The 20170-nt window shown below is 41.2% G+C and overlaps 1 protein-coding gene across 1 annotated transcript in view; it reads left to right on the forward strand.

Annotated features, from left to right (window-relative positions):
• ST8SIA4 (ST8 alpha-N-acetyl-neuraminide alpha-2,8-sialyltransferase 4) overlaps positions 1-6929 on the forward strand; it is a 59627-nt gene extending 52698 nt beyond the window's left edge. The window contains exon 5 of the mRNA XM_065657373.1: positions 323-6929. Within this exon, the coding sequence (XP_065513445.1) occupies positions 323-605 (283 nt within the window). The 3' untranslated portion in view covers positions 606-6929. The remainder of the gene's footprint in view (positions 1-322) is intronic.
• Positions 6930-20170: the final 13241 nt, after the last annotated feature.

Raw genomic sequence — 20170 nt, forward strand, 5'->3', positions numbered from 1 at the left:
AGATTTTGAAGGTACTGATGAGAGCTATGTGTTGGAATCCAGTTCAGTCTGCATGTTCCTTCTGCACCTGCCCACCATTTGCATCTTTGAAAACTCTCTGCAGCTTCTAAACCCATAACCAGACATGCTGTTACTGGCTCAGGGAAACTGTCCCATGATGACACAACAATGTAATCATTTGTGATCTCAGCTTACAGAGAAAAAGGAAACTTTTGCATTTCTGTAGTGTAAAATGAATGCATAATAGATCAAGTAAGTTTGCACGATTTATTCACATGAAGTTGTACGAGGGTTTCCTAATGTACTTTTTCCTTCTTTGCAGCTATTGGCTGACAAACAAGGTCCACATTAAACGACCCAGCACTGGTCTGCTCATGTATACGCTTGCCACCAGGTTTTGTGACGAAATTCACCTGTATGGATTTTGGCCGTTCCCAAAGGATTTACATGGAAAACCAGTAAAGTATCATTATTATGATGATCTGAAGTACCGGTACTTTTCTAATGCCAGTCCTCACAGGATGCCATTAGAGTTTAAAACGTTGTATGTATTACATAACAGAGGAGCACTTAAATTAACAACAGGGAAATGTGTACAGCAATAAAGCACATGTAAAGTAAAAGAAGAACAGAATACACACTTCATCATAAAGGTATTGTGGAATGGCAACGCGATCCCTGTGAGGATATGTTTCAATATCCACTAAGCCATTGGAAAAAAAAAAGAATTTTATCGGAAGTACATAACCAGCTATTATACCTGTAAAGTGCTATATAACTAAGCTATCTTGACTGCAAGGGTTCAAGTAAGTGCCACTTTCACAGAGCTTGAATGTATACTCAGTAGTGTTTACAGGATCCAGTGACACATTCATCATGAATTAAAGAAGAAAAATATAGCCTGATTACTGCTGACTTGCACTGTGGTCAGACAGCCCACAGAAGAAATCCCCAATGGATGGAGTATTTTCTTGAGCAAATAAACCAGACCTTGGCAGAAAAAGATCATGATTTGAATAATTATCAGAATTGGGTAGAGAAAGTGAAGCCCACAAGATCAAACAAATCAGTAAATGCCTTCAGTCAGAGGACTTTTTCTGATCTTGTATGATAACCTCAGCTTTTGTTGGTGTTTTTCTTATTGCTCTTGGTTGTATTCTGTTGCTTTTAAGTATGGGAGCCCTTAAAGGATTTTGAGGATGTTATGAGTAATTGAAAGTATGTATCTTACTGAATTGTCTTAGGGAAAAAATTTGTGAGGGTGGAGGGAAACATCAAATATTTTATCAATTGTTATTGTGTTGTATCCTGCTGTCACACAACCCTTACCATCCCAATTGTTTTTCTAGCTACCACTATCAATACCCACTAAATTGAACCACTCAGCAGTCATTTTGATCCGTTTTTAAAGACAGGTTTTTCTGTTGTGTTCAGATTCGAAGACATACGAGAAGGTGCCCTTATTTTTGGTACCAAAGATTACTCTTATACACATTTTTTCCTTTCCTTGGAGAAATTATTTAGATTTAGTATGATGTTTCTCTGCTGCTGAAGGGAACATATTCTTTATGTTATTTAAATTTTTGAATTAAGCATCTCAAAGCAAAGCCTCTTTACTGACTGCATATAGAATTTCACTCTTCAGAAAAATCTGCAGGAGTAAAGAAATGATTTCGTACATTCAAGCATATATATATATACACAATTTTTATTCCTGATTAAAAAGAGAACACAAAAGCTAAAGGAACTCAGGTGACATTGGAACACATCTAAAGAAAAAAAAACAAAACAACAAAAACTAGGCAATTAAATGGAAAATTGTGAAACTGTAGATCAAGCAGTTCTTTTAAAACTTAAATTTTTAATGGTGTTGGTTATCTTTCTCTAATATACCTCTTTTGTATCAGCTTGATGGTCTAACATGTAATCAACTGAGTAACACAGAGCTGCATTATCTCACCGTGATTTTTCTGAGCATCACTCTTGTTTATCCACAAAACCAAGAATTCTTTCACTCTCTTCTTTCAAAAAAGAGAATAAGAAATTACAGGAGGGTAGGAAAAGGTGGAATTATAGTACAGCATATTCTAAGATACAAAACCTCTCTGCATATGATATGTTTTAGCACTAATGGAGCAGGTAAATGAAGAATACCGTGGTTCCACCATTTTCATGTCAGGATAGGCTTAGAAGGAGGCATGCTTGGGTATTTTCTTGTTATGTTTTCAGCTCTACGTTAGGTCATCATCTCCAAATATGATATTTGATGTATCTATTAAATTTTGAACTACCTTGAGCCAATTTCATAAGTAGCAAAGCACTCACAAATATTTACTAGTTAAAAGTGCCATTTATTACCCGTTTTTCCTCTAAGTTCACATGTATTTCATCATGCCTAACTAGAGATCTGTGATTATGACAAGAGGAAATGGCCTCAAGCTGCACCAGGCGAGGTTTAGATTGGATATTAGGAAAAAATTCTGCATGGAGAGGGTTGTGAAGCAGTGGTATAGACTGCCCAGGGAAGTGGTTGATTCACAGTCCCTGGAAGTGTTTAAAAGGTGCATAGACGAAGTTCTTCGGGAGATGGTTTAGTGCTAGAGTTAGGTTATGGGTCTCTTCCAAATAGAATAATTCTGTGATTCTATGATTATGCAAATTTAGTAGCTAAATCACTGCCTTGCAGACAGTTTTGCCAAAGCTGATGGGAAATAGAAAGTCATTCTGCTATATCTATGACACAGTAGCATCTTTCCTTATTCACCAGTCTCTTCTATACAGGAGAGTTTGCTTTGGCTGTATGCTAAGGTGTGGAATGTGGTCCTAACATGATCACCACTGAAGACAAGGCATCACTAGGAACTAAACAGCAATACAGACTGTCATGTGTTATTTGTACACTGTGTAAACTTGCAGTTTAAGACAAAGTTATTTTCCTTGATGAAAGGTGGGCATAATTTTGTTCTTTGTGTCAGGATTTTGCTGCTGTTGATCTTTTAAAACATATTTCATTTATATTGACAGAATTTCTATTGAGATGAAGAATTCGCAGGTGCCAGTCTCACTGAAGCTCAGAGAAGCATCTGTTTAGCTTTAACTTTTCTTTTGGGGAATGTCTTTTTCTCTCTCTACTGTCAGGCCATGAACAAAAAAGGAATTAAAGTAGACTAGAATATTAACTGAAGAGTGAAGTTTTTCATATCAGGGAAGTTTTTAATACATCAGCTAATGATATCTCTGAGAGAAATGCAGATACACACACTCCTGTGGTAGTGAAAAAAATAATCATAGAATTGTTTCGGTTGGAAGGGACCTTCAGACGTCATCTAGTCCAACCTCCCTGCAATGAGCAGGGACATCTTCCACTAGATCAGGGTGCTCAGAGCCTTGTCCAGCGTGGCCTTGAATGTTTCCAGGGATTGGGCATGTACCACCTCTCTGGGCAACCTGGGCCAGTGTTTTACCACGCTCATTGTAAAAAATTTCTTTCTCATGTCTAGCTTGAATCTGTCTTCCTTTAGCTTAAAGCCATTAGTCGTTGTCCTGTTGCAACAGGGCCTGCTAAAAAATCTGTCCCCATCTTTCTTATAGGCCCTTTTTAAGTACTGAAAGGCCGCATCAGGGTCTCCCTGGAGCCTTCTCTTCTCCAGGCTGAAGAAGCCCAACTCCCTCAGCCTGTCCTCACAGCAGGGGTGTTCCAGCCCTGTGATCATTTTTGTGGCCTCCTCTGGCCCCTCTCCAACAGGTCCATGTCTTTCCTGTACTGAGGGCTCCAGAGCAGGACGCAGGACTCCAAGTGGGGTCTCACCAGAGCAGAGCAGAGAAGCAGAATCATCCCCTTCCACCTGCTGGCCATGCTCTTTGTGATGCAGCCCAAGATATGGCTGGCCTTCTGGGCTGCAAGCACACATTGCAGGCTGCTATCCAATCTTTTATCCACCAGTACACCTGGGTACTTTTCTGTAGGGCTGTTCTCAATCCCTTCATCCCCAGCCTGTATTGATACTGGGGGTTGCCCTGACACAGGTGCAAGACCTTGCACTTGGCCTTGTTGAATCTTGTGAGATTCGCATGGACCCACTTCTCGAGATTGTCCAGGTGCCTCTGGATGGCATCCCATCCCTCAGGAGTGTCAACTGCACCACTCAAGTTGGTGTCATCCACAAACTTGCTGAGGGTGCACTCAATCCCACTGTCTGTCATTGCTGAAGATAATTAAACAGTAGTGGTCCCAGTACAGACCCCTGAGGGTCACCACTTGTCACCACTGTATATCCAGACATTAAGCCATTGACCACTACCTTCTTGATGCGACCATTGAGCCAGTGCCTCATCCACCAAACAGTCCACTCATCAAATCCGTATCTCTCCAATTTAGAGAGAGAATGTTATGGAGGACCATGTCAAAGGCTTTACAGAAGTCCAGATAGACGACATCCATAGTCCCTCTTTTGTCCGCTCCATCATAGATGGCCACAAGGTGGGTCAGGAAGGACTTGCCCTTGGTGAAGCCATGCTGGCTGTCTCATCACCTCCCTGTCCTCCATGTGCCTTAGCATAGCTTCTAGGAAGATCTGTTCCATGATCTTCCCAGGCACAGAGGTGAGACTGACAGGTCGGTAGTTCCCAGGGTCCTCTTTTCTACCCTGTTTAAAAATGGGTGTGATTTTGCCCTTTTTTTCAGTCACCAGGGACTTCACATGACTGCCATGACTTCTCAAATGTCATGGAAAGTGTCTGGGCAACTACATCAGCCAATTGGCTCATTACTTGTGTTAACTGAATAAGTGAAAAGAGTAAGTTGTAAATAAGGAGAGAGATGAGAAAGTTTGCCTTTAGAAGTCAGCAGATGAAGAAAAGTTTGTCCTGGGCCTATTTTGCAAAGTTTATATTTGATCTCTGTGATTGAAGTTAACTTTATTACACAAGCCATGGAGTCCAAGTTTTTACCGTATCACTAAATCTGATAGAACAGGGTGATACAGGGCAATGTTTCTCCAGCTTGGTTTGGCACAAGAGATGACATGACATGACAGTAGCACCTACTTACAAGACAACACTTTGTCCATAGTTTCTCAAAAGTACTTTAACCTTATTTTCTGCAGGCTTTCCACCTTAAGTACTGCATGGTTCTGGCACCATGAGCCATGGGTTCATGGCTTTCTACCGTCATCTATGCTCATCCTTCTCATAGCACTCTCCTTTCAAGCTGGTATCCAGGTGTGCCTCCCTACCGAAAGTATAGAGCTCCTCACTAAACCATCTCCTGTCTTACCTGCCTCAGGTTTATCCTGAGCTGAAGAGTAATGTGGTAAGTAGTAGGTTTAAACCCATCCTCTGAGGCAAGTAGCAGTTGTGGTTTTGACTGTGCAGGTTTTCGTGAGCACTAGGAGTCATTTTACTCTATTGTTCTTGTATAAGATCTGTGTCCATGTTTGAGCCCAAAGCTTCTGGGACTCCTTGGTGTGCAGTTTGTTGTGCTGCAAATTGTCACTTTTGAGGTGGTTTCTGACTACCAGTTACTGGTTACTGTAGGGTGGCCCAGGATGGGATATACCCAGAGCTTTTCCTGTTAGGTTACATGACCTTAGTTTTTTGCCCTTTCACTGCTGGGAAGCTGTAGCAGTGGATTCATTGCAGACACCCTTTCTTACCTTTCCCTTATACCTCCTGGCTCTGTATTGCCCTGGAGCTATTCATGCATTTCTGCTGGGGGACCCACATCCTGAATGAAAAAGACATATTATTTCCACTATGTGACTCTTTTTTCCCTAAAGGTGACCTATGGCATAGCACCAAAGTCTTAGCTGCTGTATAGGGACTTTGCAGTGGAATAAATTTTTCTTTGTGGTCCTTCACTGGGCGGCAGTCAGTAGCTCAAGCCTCCGTAGCTGCCTTGGATGATTTCTACTGTTTATATATTAATACATTCACATCTCCTGTACCGCCTACAGCACAGATCAGATAAACGGGCTTTATTATAATTACCACTTCTATCGTCCAACGCTATAAATAACTAATAAGAAGTAGATAAGATAAAAAGAAGAAAAATCCCTAATGTTGTAAAGATATCTTCCCTGGGGAGGAACAACTGAGTCCTCATCAGTTGAGTGTTCCTCAAATGTATACTTGCATCAGTCATATCAATTGCCAGCTATGGTTCCTAACTGTATGTTAACAATAAGAGCTGAGAATTACATTAAGACAGCAGACAGTGTATGTTTTTCTGAACTGTATGGCAGCTTTACATTGAACAACTTGATTTCTTTCAGATAAATTTATTGTAAATTGTTTATTAATGTTAATGTTCCTGTGGCAGACAGTCTTTCATGTTTCATAAAAGTAATAGATAAATGAATTTGTTTGGGAAGTTTTCAGCTTTGGGATTGTTTTCTCTCCCACAGCTCTGAGCCATTCTCCAGGTATAAAATCTACTGGACCTTTCAAACCTTGGGTAGTTTACACAATCTGATGTATTATAAAGACTGTACCATTCTTTTGTTAAAAAATAGAAGCAACATGTGCTTGACGTCAGCACCTGTTCTCTAATTGACTGCAATTTGAAGAAAAACAGGTGTGGGTTCAGTACCTTTTTTTAGTGTTCAAGCTAGGAAAGTGCTGAGCACTCTTTACCAGTGACTTTCCTGGGATAGACATGTCCAGGATTTAGATGGGGATCTAGATTAGCATATTTCAGGATATAACTCTGAAATTGCACATTATTTATTTTTAATAGCACTCTTACTTTGTGTAGGGAAAAGCACAATTGTTCTAAATGTAGGTAAAATAAAAGAAGAGCGTTTACAGAAAGCTTCATTCCTGCACGGAACTGTTGCTACTGAGCATATATAATAGAATTTCTGTGTTTTAAAGTATTGATATGTGTTCTGTCAGGCTTGTCATGTTTGATACTGTTAATATTATTTCAAGTACAGCTATGGGGATTGTTTTTTATTTGTATAACTGTAAAATAAAGAATTTTTTTCATTTTTACTGTTATATTCTCTTCCATATTCCTTTCTAATACAGTTGTGATGATATTTTTTAATTCTGTGCTAATTGTAAGCATACGTGGAAGGAGATTGTCTGCTCCTTTAAGGTGTCTGGTCAAGGACTTTTTCAACACAAAAGAGGATCTTAAGAAAAGGAGGAAGCCATAAGCAAGAGCACAGACACAAACCTGACCAACAAATGGGAGGCAGCAATAAGAACCAAAACGGACCAGTCGCACTAACTGGTAAGAGTATGTGGAGCGTAGGAATGTTTATTCCTGTAAAATTATGTCATCAAGGACCTTGTAAAATGGAATACTAAGGAAAAGGGGGAAGCAATAAAGTATACAGAGACATAAACCTTTCAGGCCAGTCATAATGGAGACAAAGACAAGAAGCCAACTTCATCAGTCACACTAACTGAATGGCTATCAAGAAACTGCAGGCAAATGAGACTTTGTGACTGCTAAGGATGCAGACCTGAGGGTCCAGGGTGTTGGAAGGGAGTCAGTGGGACTGTGCAAACTAGTGGGACAATATGTGGGGGAGGGAGAAAATAAATAGACAGAAAAGGGGCCAGTCACATGTAAACTGTGGCTGGTCAGTACGCTGGTCTGGTTGAGCCCTGTGCCTGATTGCCACAGTCTCTCCTAACTCCCTGTTAAATCTTTTCTTAACTACCTCTTTGTGTAGTCTCCTTCTCTGTCCTGTGCATGGGAGTGCTGCAAGGACTCAGTGCCAGCTGTTGGGAGACTGTTTTGAGAGGAATGGGTGCCAGCTGCTGGAGTCAGATTGGGGGCGTGACTGCCATTGGCCTGTGGCTGCTGGAGTGAGTGGGGAATCTCAGCTGCTCTTTACAGCTACCAGAAAGGAGGTTGCAGTGAGGTGGGCATCAGTCTCTTTTCCCAAATAACAAGCAATAGGATAAGAGGAAACAGCTTCAATTTATGGCTCAAGAAGTTTACATTAGATCTTAGGAAAAATTTCTCCACTGAAATGGTTATCAAGGATTGGAACAGGCTGCCCAAGGTAGTGGTTAAGTACCACCTCCCTGGAGGTATTTCAAAGATGTGGCAGGGGAATGGTTTAGTGGTGGGCTTGGCAGTGTTATGTTTATGGTTGGACTCAATGATCTTGAAGGTCTTTTGCAAGCTGAATGATTCTATGATTCAGTACCAGCAACTGGAGCAAGTGGGTATCTTTAACCTCCATCCACGGCGTGGGAACAGCGTCTTTTCCCCAAACCAGCCACTGGAGCAAGTGGGTATCTTTAACCTCCATCCACGGCGTGGGAACAGCGTCTTTTCCCCAAACCAGCCACTGGGCGGCACCGTTGTGAGCGAGGCAAGTGAAGGGCTCACCACGTGTGGCTGTAGTGGGACCACAGATCACAGCCTGTGTGCCTTACGCCAGCTGCCTGGATGGAGAGTATCTGTATCCTCCGCAAATGTGTGTAATCACCAGCAGCCTTTGTTGCACAAAGTTCAGGAGAAATCACCAGCAAACTTCAAAGTAGACCAGACAGTGAGTAGGAGATCCTGGCTTGAGACAGGAGGGCCATGCCAGTACTTAGGCGATCTGCGAATGTGCATGTGCTGTGCTAGTGACCTTCTGCCTCTGCCAGACCAGGAGGAGGAGGGAGCTGGGCTGTCTGCCATCATGGTTGTGTGATTCCTCCATGGGGTGCTACCAGATGCGGCACCTCCTCTGTGGCGGTGCGAGTGACCAGCCGTGTCAGTGTCCTCTGTGTGTGTGTCAGAGGGACACGTGCTCAGCTTCACTTCTGGTCGAACCTGCAAATGGGAAAGCAGCAGCCATGTCCCTCTGCCTGGGCAGATATCCCAGGTTCATGGCCGTGAGGGTGGGGTCTGTCAGCTGGGCAGGGCAGGTCTTGGCCTGAAGTGGCTGGGAATAGTGGCCGCTCGAAAAGCCCCATTAATACAGTCTATTTTTAAATGTTTGAAGTGTTTCACATAAAAGCAAAACTTAGCAAATGTATACTTCAGAAGTGTATACTTCAGAATTTAAAAGAAAATGAAAAAACAGCTTGTGGAAATATGCGGTACTGCAAAAAAACATACACTATGCTTTAAAGCCTATTAAATCAATCACTATCATGTTTTGATCAATAACAGATTTCTAAACCATTACCAGTCGTGCTGCAAAAGTAAATACACAACTCCACCCTGGCTATAGAAACTAGAAAAAATCTCTAACCTTTTCCATAATAAACCTGATATTTTTATTCTATAATTGCAGATTCAGCCTTCACATACTGTTAGTGCTTTTGTGTATTTGAAAATGCTGTGATAGTCAATATTTTGCTGAGCTGTGTTCTTTTTCATGGCGCAGGCAGAAAAGGCCTTATTTTGCTGAATCATGCTTATAGCTCTGTAATATAACTTAGATTGTTTTAAATGGCTATCTGTTTTTATTGGGAAAGTGCTGTCTTTTGCTTACTTACTACTGCAAAAATATAAGCATATAATAAATAATCAGTAATGGTGTCCATGAAAAATTCTTGCACTGTAATAAAGACCTGCTTAACACTGCCAATATTCATCTGTGTTTTCTCCTGCAGCCTTTAACAATGGCCTTGTGAGCCCCACCTTTCTCTATTCAGTTTATACCTTCTTATCTTCTGTTTGTCTTTTATGTCACAAAATATATACCTGTATAAATCAAGGAGATGCTTTCACCATTTTCTTATTGCAAAACTTGAAATATATTTGATATAGCTAGTCAGCACAGTAGAGAGGCTGTGGTGTCGAAGAAAAAGAATACTTCTTTCCTGAAGACTAAAATGTATTCCAAGGGAAGTGCAATGAGAAATATAAAATGACAAACATGGAACAAGAAAGGTCCACTCTAAAGGAGATATTATTGCTTGAATCTCAATGCTCTTTGATTGTTTAGAGCTAACAGGAAACGTCTCCCCTTAAAACGTGCCTGTTGATTACAAGTCAGTCTCTTAGTTTCCTCACAATCATTCCGTGTTCTCTAGACTGCAGCATATATACTGTAGGTATTTTCACCTTTTCCACTCATTTTATGTTGCCATAATTTGAGTGGAAATAGTGGAGTTCATTCTATTTAGTGCAGAGTGTAATTAAACTATAATGGTATTTAGTCTGTTGAAAGACTGAGGAAAAACAGTTCTATAGATGTGTCAGATACTACCTGTATGTCAAAGACTCAGAGAAGAAATACAGTCTTCACTCTGTTGCAATTAAACCTACTGACTAGAGTTAAATGGGAAGTTTTGTCCCCTTTCTTCTCTACATACTAGCATCTCTTGTGGTACCTGTTGAAGAGCCAGGGGGCATCTCTTGACTCCTTTCCATTCTGAGAGGCAGTGTGAAGGCTGAATTTCTGTCCCATAGTGGAAAATGCAGGCACCTGCCCAAAATACAACTCCTATAAAGCTCAGGCAAATATTACAAAACAGAACACTTCCAGTAAAGAATGGCAAACTGTCGTGTTAGAACTCCGACTGCCAAAACTACACAGATGGACATTTCCAAATATAATGTAAAAATTTTGAGTCTCTCAGAAGTTTATTTGCTCCAGAGGAAAATAAATATCAAAATAGTTTATTTCATCTAAGAGATAACATTTTTAATTGTGTATCTGTGAAAGAACTCAGATTTTTGTGTTTCATAAAACAATCCTTCTGGGTCTTCCAGAATAGCTTCAGTGAACTGTTGTATTTCTCTTCAGGACTAGACCATTTTGTAGGTCATTATTATTAATGGCTTTTTCTCTGCATTTTACTGTTGTTGAACAGCTCTGAGTGTTACTATTATGTCATTGTGCAGATAACATATAGAGAACGATTATGACTCTGCTGAAGTAAAGTTCAACTCCTGCCTTTAAACATAGTTCCGTTCTAAGGGACACTCAAAGGCATTCCCGGGAATCCACTTCCCAGAAGAAAGCCTACTAACACACTTGGATGCTATCCAGGAGTTAAGGCCCAGACTAATGTAAAGCTGGCAAAGTAATTAGTTCCAGCATCAGAATGGGCATGGAGAGTCAGCCAAGGCCCTGACTGTCTGACACTATGCCCTGTACATCAAATAGTCACCATCATACTTAAAATTAATTTATATCTCTGCAAATGCTTTAGGGAGATGTATGCTTTTCATAGTTGGTGTTCTTGCCTCAAGTTCTTAAGTAAACAGTCCATTTCTGAAATCCTGACAAAGTGATATCATGCTCACAATATGTCTGACTAATACAGAAGGACTAGAATGGGCTCTTTCCCTGGATGATAGCCGGTAAGCAGGTGCAAGCTCTGTGTTTACTGGTGCACACCTTTTTTTCAAATAAAACTTCTTGATGGGCTAGCTGTGCTGTCCAGGTAGTGTTTCTAAGACTTCTTTTGCTTCCTAATATTATTCTCAGTAGGTCTGTTCCTTTCAGAGATTAACAGCTGCTATTAAATCCAGCTAATCTGCCTGCTTTTGCTATTAGGTTTCTCAAACCCACCTTCATGACTCAACAGCTGTTCCGGGGCATTGAAATCCTTGTCACCATCCATCGCTTTGTTGCACTAACAAAAAACAGCTTCAGGTCTGTACAAGACCTGCAATGTCTGAGCAGCTGATTCCCACATTGTTTTCCTGTATAATTCCCTGACTGCAGGAAAGCAAGAGTCATCTGATGGGATGCACCCACGAGTGCTGAAAAAGTTGGCAGATGTTACTGCTAAACTGCTCTCCATCATCTTTGAAAGGTCTTGGAGAACAGGAGAGGTGCCTGAAGACTGGAGGAAAGCCAGTGTCACTCCAGTCTTCAAAAAGGGCAAGAAGGAAACTACAGGCCAGGCAGCCTCACCTCCATCCCTGGAAAGGTGAGGAACAGCTTATTCTGGATGTCATCTCCAAGCATGGAGAGGAAAAGAAGGTTATCAGGAGTAGTCAGCATGGGCTCACCAAAGGGAAATCATGTTTGACCAACCTGATAGCCTTCTACGATGGCATGACTAGCTGGGTAGATGAGGAAAGAGCAGTGGATGTTGTCTAGCTGGAGTTCAGCAAGCCTTTTGACACTGTTTCTCACAAGATCCTCATAAGTAAGCTCAGGAAAGGTGAGTTGGATGAGTACATGGTGAGATGGATTATGAACTGGCTGGATGACAGAGCTCAGAGAGTTGTGATCAAAGGTGCAGAGTCTGGTTGGAGGCCTATAGTCAGTGGGGTTCCCCAGGGGTCAGTATTAGGTGCAGTCCTATTCAACCTGTTTATCAGTGACCTGGATGAAGAGAATGAGTGCACCCTCAGCAAGTTTGCTGATGGTACCAAGCTGCAAGGAAGGGTTGATACAGCAGAAGGCTGTGCTGCCATTCAGTGAGACCTGGACAGGCTGGAGGACTGGGCAGAGAAGAACCTGTTGAAGTTTAACAAGGGCAAGTGTAGGGTCCTGCACCTGGGGAGAAATAACTGCAGGCCCCAGTACAGGTTAGGGGTTGACCTGCTGGAAAGCAGCATTACAGAGAAGCACCTGGGAGTCCTGGTTGACAACAGGCTGACCATGAGTCAGCAACATGCCCTTGTGGCCAAGAAGGCCAAAGGTATCCTGGGGTGCATTAGGAAAAGCGTGACCAGCAGGTTGAGGGAGGTTATCCTTCCCCTCTACTCTGCCCTGGTGAGGCCCCATCTGGAGTACTCTGTCAAGTCCTGGGCTCCCCAGTTTAAGAAGGATAAGGAATTACAGGAGGGAGTCCAGCGGCAGCCTACAAAGATGATTAGGGACCTAGAGCACCTTTCTTATGAGAAGAGACTGAGAGAGCTGGTCTCTTCAGCCTGGAGAAGAGAAGACTGAGGCGGGATCTCACCAATGTTTATAAATATCTCAAGGGTGGATGTCAAGAGGATCAAACCAGGGGCAATGGGTGCAAACTGGAATACAGGAGGTCCCACTTAAATATAAGAAGAAACTTCCTTTCAGTGAGGGTGACTGAACACTGGAACAGGCTGCCCAGGGAGGTTGTGGAGTCTCCTTCTCTGGAGACGTTCAAAACCCGCCAGGACACATTCCTGTGTAAATTCATCTAGGTGTTCCTCCTGTGGCAGGGGGATTGGACTAACATTCTGTGATTCTGTGACCAGACTCCTTTCAGTGGTGCCTGATGATCGTATGAGGCACAACGGGCACAGACTGAATCTGAATATGAGGACAAACTTCTTTACTTTAAGGGTGCCAGAGCACTGGAACAGGCTGCCCAGAGAAATTGTGGAGTTTCCTTCCCTGGAGAAATTCAAAACCGCCTGGACACATTCCTGTGCAATTTGCTCTGGGTGAACCTGCTTTAGCAGGTAGGTTGGACTAGATGATCTCCAGAGGTCCCTTCCAACCACAACCATTTTGTGATTCTGTGATTCTGTGAAAGTGAAGCTTAATGATGTTATGATCATATGAAGATAGCATGAAAAAAACACATAACAAAATAAGAGCAGATGCTTTCAAATGTCCCTCTCCTGAACTCTTAACTGCATGCCACTCACCCTTTTCTCTCCAAGCTCTCTGTTCTTAGTCCTGCTGAATCATTGGGAAGTGCAAGCTGACACATAAATCTGTGTGTGAAGAGAGACCTGAGGCAGTTTTGTGTAGCAGTGCACCAGCCTGGAAGAAGAATAGCTATTGGAGTATAGTACTCCATGTGAAAGAATTACTTCTTTTAGAAGGATGGAGTAGCCTAGGCAGTGCATCGTGGTAATGCTCTCTGCTCTGCTGTGTGAAAGTGCTGTGTGATACAGAAACAGCATTCGGTGCTATAGTGGCTCTAACTCTGTGCATCAAACAAGTCATCCTATGAGTAGTACCATGTGTAAAGCCTGATTTTACACAAAGTTATGTCCTGAAGTAACCTCAGCTCTTCCCATGCCAGCTGCATCACTGCTTTTCCATCTTCCCCCTTTCCACTTTCAGTGTCTTCCAGAGTCTTCTCACTGAACCACTTCCTCTTCCAATAATCCCACATCCTCCAGTATCCACTATTGCAGCATGGTAGAGAGGACCTGTTTTGCAAAGAAAGGAGAATCTCACAAGCCAGGCAAGTAAAGACGCCTCTGATGCCAGTTTGCAGCTATGCAAGGGCTAATAGACTAGTTCTAATAAACCTGTATCCCATTTAGGGAGTGGGATATTGCTGCTGAGGGAGTGCAGAGTGCTACTTCTCTTTCCTGCAGCTGCAAGAGTGGTGTTCAGTCTTCCTCTCCTTGTATCTTACATATTTCCAAAAAGTTTTAGGAATTTAAAATGCTGAAGTGAGCTACTCTTCTAGGAAATGTGGCTGAATTTGATCAAGAGATTAATACACCATCGCAGAATTGCATAGCTTGGAAGGAGGTTCTTGAGATCATCCAGTCCAAATACTGCTGCCCAAGCTGGGTGAGATAGGGTAGTTTACCCAGGACCATGCTGGGATTTGAAAACCTCTAGTAATGGAGACTCCACAACCTCGCTGGGCAGCCTGGTCCCGTATTTGACCACTCTCACAATAAAAAATAGCATTTTCTTGTGTTCATATGGAATTTCCATTTTTTAACTTGTGTTTACTGCCTCTTGTCCTGTCAGAGTGCACTACTGGGAAGGGTCTGGCTCCCTCTTCTTTATTCCCAGCCATCAGGTATTTGTACGCATTGATGAGACCTCCCTAAGCCTGCTCCAAGCTGAACAGTCCCAGCTCTTTCAGCCTTTCCTCATATGAAAGATGTTTCAGTCCCTTAATCTTCTTTGTGGGCCTGTGCTAGACCCATGGGCTGAGTTATGAACTGACAGAGAAGCAATGGCATCATATAAGACCTACTGTCTTAGCAAACCGGGCTGAAGAGCACTGTGGGGAAAAATAGAGTGATGTGACTGTAAATAGGACAGAAAAACACCTGAAGAGAATTAAGGTATTTATTTTCTCAATTAAAGTAAACACTAGTTCTCGGTCCCTAATACTGCTGCTAGTATTTGAAAACCCATCACTGGAGGTATCAGTTGTGACACAAAGGCAGGTCAGTAGAAATCCGGTTTATATCCACTTTTCATTTTTACTAGCTTCTTACCTGGAGCATGGGATGGAAGTTTGGAACGATGATGCAGAAATTCTGACAGGGAATGTAACTTGCTTTTCAATAACTACAGAAGAGTTACCAAGCAGCCCAGGAGAATTTTGTTCCTAGATTTGTGTGATTCACTAGACCAGATTGTAGTTGTGTGGCCTTAATATGGTATCTGGCTTGAGCTGACCTTTAGGGAACTATGATGAAGCACATGATTCTAGACACACTTGTGTATTATAACCATTACTTTCCTACCTTTGAAAGGGTGTCAATTAACGGAAAAATATTTTCAAAACATATGGCTTTGTTCTGATCTTTATTTTCAGAGCTAAGTAGACCAATACATCTGGAAGGTAGCTTGCAAGCAAACATGCTGATAAAAGACGATGATTTGGATTTTCTCCAATTTGCTGTTGAAACCAGTTATAGGAAAAAGAGAACTTTGTGGTTTGAAAGCTAGTAGTTCTCTAAAAGTAGGAAAGATTTTTCATCTCTGTATCTTGTTTATTCGTGGACTTATTTGAATAGCACATAGCACTAGGATATGCTTTTGTAATTATTTGGTATAGAAGTGGTTTGTATGAAGTCTATTTCTTAGCAATTACTTGACTTTTTAAACTAGTATACAGAAAAGTATTGATAAATTTCAGTTTCAGTTCAGTTGCTGCCATAATGAAAGCCAACAGAAAGACAGGAAAAAAAGGAGTTAAGATGAACGTCCTTCTATTTTATATAGTACACATCTAAATGGGGACTTGATCGCTAAGCAGAGGATCTAATCTGCTATAGCAATACTCCTAGTTAATTAAAATTTATAATGGAAAGTTTGAAGATAGTGGTCTGACTTCATAGTGGGTGTTTTTTGCTAAGAAAACACCGTACTGTTTTAGTGAAGGTGTTTTCCTCCTCGGAGTGTTTGTGTCCTTCTTTGATAATAGTTACAGAACATGTAAGGACTATATCTATATATACCCACCAACATTAAGAAGAAAACTAGCAGAAACCTTGTAGACTGGGAAAACACCTGTCTGCAGGCAATCTTTTGTCATAAGGCAATCACCCTATCTTCACCAGGCCACCTGTCCAGGTCCTCAGCTCCACCTTGCTAGGCAGGAGAGCATAGCAGTGTGAAAATTGTGTAACCTGGGGGCAACAAGTCAGTAGCTGTGAGCAATGCCCTATTAGTTACCATACACACAGTTTCCTACTTGCAGGTCAAAAATCTGGAAAGGAAGGTTAGACATGCAGGCACTATGGGCGAAATAGCAGGAGATCTATGGAAAATTACTAAGTTGTCATTTATATCAGCCTTAGGACTTCACAGGAAGTGACAGTACCCTCAGCAGAACACAGTATGGCACGACTGTGGTTCTGAAAAAATCCCTCTTTGCAGCAGCACTCTTCAGCTTAGCTGTTGAAGAGAAGCATACAGGTTCCAATTTAAGCCAATTCTTCTTGAGTTGCCTTGACAAAATAGTAAATATTTTACAGAATAGGATAGATAAAACATGCAGATATATATTTACCTAATTTATGAAGCGTAGAAATTTTGCTGACCAGTCAAATTAGTTAAATGCATTTGAAGAAATAAAGCTGATCAATAAAATTTTTAAGGAAACTTCAAATTTGCAAAAGACAAAACCTGTTACTTCTGAAGACAGAAAGCATTGTAAATCAGGAAAGAGCCATAATACATATGGCTTCAGCCTGAGCTCATTAATATGGTATATATCAGAACTATGGATTTTTCCCTTGCTCATGGCTGTTCTTACTGTTGAAGTGGCTGATGATGCAGCTGGCAAAGAATTCTCCTGAATACTTTTCTTCTCCCTCTTTTATGATGGAGACACAATCTAAAGTGAAAAGGAGGCCAGATAGAAAATAGATTTGTATCATACGATACAGACAGCAGAGAAAAAAACTCACTGGATAAGAGTGATTACATTACACTATCAGCCTATGTATGAGGCCAGCTTACTTTCTCATAATGCCGTAGGCAAGATTGCTGTCCCACAATTTATCACAGTCAAGTAATATGGAAGTCATACTTCTGTTACTTGACTTAGATGAAGTCTTCAGGATCACCTCAGTCACTGTCTTGGCTTATAGTACAGTCCAACATATAAAATATGTGCAGAAAAGTGGTTTAGATTTTAGCTGTTTGAAAATGCATTGTGTTTGGCGAAACCAAGTTTTCCTCAACACTTAATGAAAGTATTTTCCAGTGTATTGTTTCATGCACAAACACTTAGTGTGGATATCTGAAAAAACATACTTTGTTTTCAAATTTGATTTGAGCCAACAGTGTATTTACAGCTTCTCTCTGGTGGCGTATAGGATAAACTAAAATATTTAATTCCAGCAGAAATTTATCATCCAGAGAAAGTGAAATTAGAGCATATTCACAGTTGTGGCCACTTTGTTGCAGCCAGCTTAGACTGTGGGTGGGAACTAGATGCAGCAAGAGCAAGATGACTGAGTGGTGATGTTTGACACGTTGTGAGTAGCTAATATTTGCGCAGAGTTTGGGGTTTTGTTTGTTTCATTGAAGGATAGAGATTTTGTTGCCTTAGGAAAGGGATTCTGGAATAAAGACTGAAACCACTGGCAGAAGAAAGTACATCAAAGAAAACTTTGTCCAAGAAAGAGATCAATAATAATGAGGTAATGGACAAATTATGAGGACTGTAAACATAACAAGAGGGAGAGGCTGTGTGTGCTTAGAAATCTGATGCTAATGGTGTGACCCTGTTGCTGATGCTGTTTAAGTAGGAGTGCGGTCAGCTGTGAAAATGTCCCCTTCCAGTGGCTTCGACAGCCTTCCTGTGCGAGCGTCCTCGCGGCTGAGAGGCAAGGGACACGGTTGCAGCTGCTGGCTGTCAGTTTTGGTCTGAAGGGATTTGGGGGATGGGGAGGAGTGATAGAGGAGTGTTTTTTTAAAGTGCTTCTAGCAAATACGATCATGGTGAGTGTATTTCAGAGTAGCAGCAGAATAAAGCCATTTGCACTATTTAGGATACTCAGGCTGTTTGAATCTTAAGCTGCTTAAAGGAGGTTCATCAATGCAGAAGCTTTATAAACATTTGTGTTTTTACGTTCAGTTTACTGGTGCTTGAACACTTAACACTAGTTACAATTTGTAATGTTACAGAGATCTGTTGAAATGAAAGAGCAAGAAAACCACTTTTTTCTGTGCATTTGCTAGCATTGACAAAGCACAATGCTGATTCTATTCATTTATTACATGTATTACCACATGTTGTCAGTCATTCCTTTTTTTTTCTTTTTCTTTTTTTTTTAACAGTACCTACCTTTTAGGCTTACATAACAGTTAGGATTAAAACTAATGAGAGAGTTCCAGAGTAGGCCCCTCTGTGTCTCTGCTGATTTCTATCAGGCCCTCCTCTTACCTGAAAAGCTTTCCTGCAGCAAACCAGGAATTAGAGACAACTAACAGATTGTTTTCTGATGCTGAGTGTGCTAAACAGTGAAAAAGCAAAGGACTATTTGTGTTTTCTTCCACCAGTATGAAAACACAGCAGGCTGCAGAAATAATGAAGGGGAGATAACATCTTGTATATACAGATACACAGGGAAAGCGCTAGAAGTTAAAGGTGGAAAAAAGTCAGTTGCTAGAACTAAAGACAAATTCCAGCAGGAAAGAAGAGATACCGTTTTAGCAGGGAGAGTGGTTAAATAGTCTGACATACACATGGGATAAATGTGGTAGCTGAGAAGAGCAAGACCTCTCTGGAGGAAGTACCCTCCTGAATCTAGTAGAGAGAAAAGAAAAAGTAATGCAGGGTCTAAAGGCCTGAAACAAGAGCTTTGCGTTTACTTTTTTTCTATTTTTTTGTTTTACAGAAATAAGTTCAAAACTTACTTATTTTAAAGAGGCGGAAGTTTCTGATTGGAGCACTGTATGAACATGTGAGCTGATTAAGGGATCCCTTAGGTAGCTTTAGTCTGGAGAAGAAGGAGGTATGAAGTTGGGACGAACTTTGGGAGTTTCCTGTTTGCGAAAGACCCAGGTAAGCCTTCAGCGGTGCAATCACCCTTCCCAGCACAGGCAGGACCTGTGTGGGAGCACCTGCAGCTGCACCCAAGGGTAACAGTTCAGTCACCATTGCCTGATAGTTCCCCAGCGATGAGGAGGTGTTCCTGTACGAGGGTAAAAGTGCATAGCTGAGGCAGCTGTCTCAACACGGAAGAGGGCTCTAAAGGAAAAACAGGTTTGCTTTAGGACCATGGAGCTGTCTGTTATCTGGGGAAGCCTGTTAGCTTTTTATCTACCCTGATTGGGTTTTTCTATCTTGTGTTAAGCCAATGGATGTATGTTTATTGAGAAGCAAAAATTTTCTTGTTCAGCACCAGTAATTTTAGTTAATTTTTCCCATTATTCTGAACAAGGGTGTGAGCAAAATTGAAATTTAAGGAAGAAAAATTCCTTTAAATTTAAATGCCATTGACTTTGCCTCTGCAAATTTCTAGCAAATGGCTTAGGTAAGACAGTGGTGGCTTCTCCTTTTCTTGTGGTGTTTTCTGGAATATGATTTTTCATTAATGAAGCATATTGACCTCAGTATAGAAACAATTCAGAAAACTGGTAACCAAAAGCATTTCTAGTCTTACATGCACTGTGAAACAGTTTGTTGGTTATGGCACAAAGTTTCATACAGAGACTTGAATTACAAGAGATGATGCTGAAGCTCTTTTGCATTACCTCAGTACTGCCAAAAGCTTCAAGGGAGAAAGGAGTTAAAAGAATTTTTCTTGAGGACTATGTGAATGTCTGTAGCAGTCTGACAGGAAAGAGATGTGTTGGAAAATCAGTCTTCCTTTTTTAGGTATATTTTTAACAGACACCAGGTATTATGAAATACTGAGAGTGGTGGGTTCAGTGACAAAAATCTTTTGCTGGATGGCAATGGCATTTTTGGCTATAAGCATTGGGGAAAAAAAAAAAGTGAGAGAGAATTGAATCAGTGGACTAGGGACCTGAAAACACTTCAAAAGGAAAGAGCATTTTCAAGCAATGACCATTAAAGCATATTTCAGTCCACATTAACTCACTTCAGATGCTAACATGTTAAATCTTACATTTATCAGACAGGCCACTTG

The sequence above is a fragment of the Caloenas nicobarica genome, chromosome Z (assembly GCF_036013445.1).
Source record: "Caloenas nicobarica isolate bCalNic1 chromosome Z, bCalNic1.hap1, whole genome shotgun sequence".
Taxonomy (NCBI): Eukaryota; Metazoa; Chordata; class Aves; order Columbiformes; family Columbidae; genus Caloenas; species Caloenas nicobarica.